The sequence below is a fragment of the Telmatherina bonti genome, assembly GCF_933228915.1.
Source record: "Telmatherina bonti genome assembly, chromosome: 11".
Classification (NCBI taxonomy): domain Eukaryota; kingdom Metazoa; phylum Chordata; class Actinopteri; order Atheriniformes; family Telmatherinidae; genus Telmatherina; species Telmatherina bonti.
In genome coordinates this window covers 24,349,312-24,352,755 of record NC_136629.1, presented here as the reverse complement: position 1 = coordinate 24,352,755, position 3,444 = coordinate 24,349,312, and the positions used below count along the sequence as shown (strand labels likewise).

General features: G+C 40.5%; 1 protein-coding gene across 7 annotated transcripts in view; it reads right to left on the bottom strand.

Annotated features, from left to right (window-relative positions):
• Positions 1 to 3,172, bottom strand: part of dst (dystonin) — an 88,420-nt gene extending 85,248 nt beyond the window's left edge. For 4 of the 7 annotated variants that reach the window (XM_079249270.1, XM_079249272.1, XM_079249264.1 and 1 more), the window contains exon 1: positions 1,735 to 1,869. In XM_079249270.1, the coding sequence (XP_079105396.1) occupies positions 1,735 to 1,822 (88 nt within the window). In that variant the 5' untranslated portion in view covers positions 1,823 to 1,869. Of the gene's footprint in view, positions 1 to 1,734; positions 1,870 to 2,842; positions 3,057 to 3,157 lie in introns of those variants that run through there. The other 3 variants (XM_079249268.1, XM_079249269.1, XM_079249271.1) reach the window with 1 other exon arrangement.
• Between the last annotated feature and the right edge of the window lie 272 nt (positions 3,173 to 3,444).

The window sequence follows — 3,444 nt, the reverse complement described above, 5'->3', positions numbered from 1 at the left end:
AAAATAAAGATTATGAAAATAAATATGACAAGCCATTTTCATGACTAAAGAAGCAATGACAGTCACAGCACCGGTCAAGAGTTGGACACATTTTTGCATTATATTATTTGGGAAACTGTGTCCAAACTTTTAGCAGTTAGTGTCAAGATACATTTACACATCACTTTTTTTCTTTGATACAATACACAACAGTAACAGCGGACCCTAAAATTCAAACTATTTGTGAATCTTTTTGTGTAAATGGCACTCTGCAATTCCCAAACTCAAGCTCTTTCACCTGAAGTGTACAGTAGTCTGCTTTTTTTTTTTTACAGACCTCCTGGCAAATTAATGTTGGAAAGACTCACGCTTAAGCAATCAAAACTCCGCTTTTTTGGGTTTTCTTTCTTTTTTCCACAAGTAGCTGGCTGTGTACAAAGCTAATGGAAACTGACTTTCGCAGAGGAGTGCAAAGAGACATTATAAACTTTATAAAAGGCCTCTATTTTTAATACAGCCAAATAATTCAGTGCAGGAAATATTGATAAGTCAAACAGACACAGTAAATTCAACCGATCATTTGACTTTGAAACAGCACATATAATAAACACCGACAACATCATAAAGAAGTGGCATTACTGTAAAATACAGCTTCTAACTTAGCTGTGAAATTAAGAACTAATTAACACATATTAAAAATTTTAAAAATGTCTTACCCTTCTTTGCTAGATTCATTGTTTGTGCAACAGCTGATTGGGACTCAAGTATCCCCTTAAACTAATAAAAACTGAGTGCAGAGTTGCCGAGATGGCTGAAAAACACAGATAATAACTAAGCTTGTTGTTTGTCACATCTCCTCTGCCTGAAGACACCAGTTACAGATTCCTAATGATGCTGCATCATATGATCCCATTAGAGTCCAGTCAGGGCGTTTAAGCCTTGTACCACAGCTGACTGGCTCGCTGGCTAAAATACTCAACAGCTGAGGGAGCATGCACACTTGCAATGAGTATTTCACAACGGTGCACAGCATTTGTGACTGTCCCGTGGTTTTACTCTTGTGTGCCACAGTGATGAGGAGACACAAAGAGTTAAAACCGCAGCTGTCAGTTTGAATTCAGTCCCACTGGATCTCCATAGGCTTGGTCTGAGAATACATGCAGATGATATTGTCAAGCCCTGGCTGTCACCAAGACCCAGGGGAAAGGGGACCTCGTGTATGATGGATTTACTCTAATTAGTGCCATTGATACAAAAGGAACATCTCCATAAAGTGACATTAAGAAACGATATGAGATGACACTGTATCACGCTATGTCCTTCAGACACCACACAGGTTACTATGCAATGAATTATAAAATCATTTGATGGTGCTTTCTAATAACACATTTGGAAAATATGATTTACACAATGTGCATACTGATTAGAGCATTCAGTCGAACACAGTTATCTGGCTTCTGGAAATAATTTACCATGTAAACAAGAGAAATAATCCTCCAATTTAAGATAAACGACAATCATGATGAACATCATAATAAAGCCTTTGTCTCAGCTAGTTAAATTCAGCCTAAATGTGATGTCATGCAGGAAATCTTTTTTTTTTTTTTTTTTTTCCACAGCAGGGATAGACACAGAGAAAAGCCAGTCACCAGAGAGGAAGAGGGGGCAGGCTGAGATTTATTGAACTGTCAAAGCAGCAACCGGCTAATTTCTTCATCGTCTAAAAAAGCATATCCACTCAGCATTGACTCCTACCTTTGTATTTTTCCAATACATCCTCATAAGCTTGAAGGTATTCCTGTTCGTCCGAGAGCACATAAGCCCGCGGCGCGTGCTGAGCCATAACCCGGGCTTCACAGACTGGACATTCACCAGCGACGAGCAGGGACACAGCATGCGTGTGTGTACATGTGTGTGCGTGCGTTTATATGCATGTCTATGTACTGAAGACTGAGAGTGATCTGCGCTGTTGTTGTACCAAAGGAAACGCCCTAAAACCCGCCCTTGTCTGCACTCTAACCAATCGGAGACGCTTCCTCTTGAGCTTGATAGGAAGGACTGCCGGACACGCTGTTCTGCAAAAAAATGTTCCTTTTATCAAGACAAACAGACCCATACTGAGGATAAAACTACATAGAAGAGAAGCTGAAATCAATTTACACCCGTTTTTCTGCTCGACCGGAGTGAATTCACTTCTGTGAGGCCAAAACATTCCTAAAAAAATTATATTCACATCCTGCTATTGAAATTTGAATTTTTGTTGAATGTTTACTGTTCACTGTTATTTGCATCAGCTGTATTCCCTGAAATGCAAATTCTCGCGAGCTTTCATTGAGAACTTCAACCCACAAGTCAAGAGGGGGTATTTCTAATGCCTGGGATTTTATCACATTTAATTGTCAAAGTATCATTATAAAGCACTTAAAGTCCTATAAAAGTTGCCAATTTCCTTGCATGTCATCACGTTCAAATAAACATGACCTTTGCCAGTCTTTCTCACACTGACCTTACTTTTTTTTTCTTCTAAGTTAATATATCATGTGTTTAGAGTGCACGTTAAATGTGTCTTTGTTTCCTTGTTATAACCTATGGATATGGTCAAGAATGAAAAATACCCTACCAAAATCAAAAGTATCAATATGGCTCAAGGTAAAATACTCATATGAATCGTTCTTATAACATCACACCAGAGCAAAATACCATCACACGTGCCACAAATCCTCAGATTACAGACCCCTACTATTAAGATACTTAAATTATTATCCTATATCACGCCATCTCCACAAACTCAACACCTTTCTGACACCAGATCATTGTTTTTCTTTTACATTCTAACTTAGAAAACAAGGTGAGAGCCCCTCACCTGCGATCCTGAGCACAGCTCTCTCCGCTGGATCCAGTACAGATCCTCCCTGGATTTTCCTCTTGGATCGCTCATGTCTGGGAAGGTTCCAAGGTAAAGTGTCCCCTGGTGCCGGTGATGCCGATCCAGATTTAACACTATAATCATCCTCGTCCGAGATATCCGCCGAGGAAGACATGGAGCAGTGTAGGGAAGGGTTCCCCGAACTGGAGCTCTGTGAGACAAAAGAAATTGAACAATGTCTTGATTACGCGCAGAAAAAGAAGAAGCGAGATGAATGAGCGCGCAGCTCAGCGGGGAACATTTTCTTCTCACCACGGCAGGTCAAGGTGCGTAATGTGAGCGCATGTTTGGTGTGAGCTCCTGGTGACCCATGACAATAAAAAGATTGAGCCAAATAAAAGCAATCGCTGACAGCAATAGTGTCTGGCTCCCCCGCCAGGTGGGGAATAAGACTTACCAGTGTAAACATGGAGACCAATCAGCTGGAAGGAAAAAGAAAAGAAAAGAAATCCAATGTGGGTTCTGTTAGTTTTCACCCTCTGGTCACATATTTGCAAGGTGCCACGCCCTTTGATAGATGCTCCGGTTACGCGTCTCTC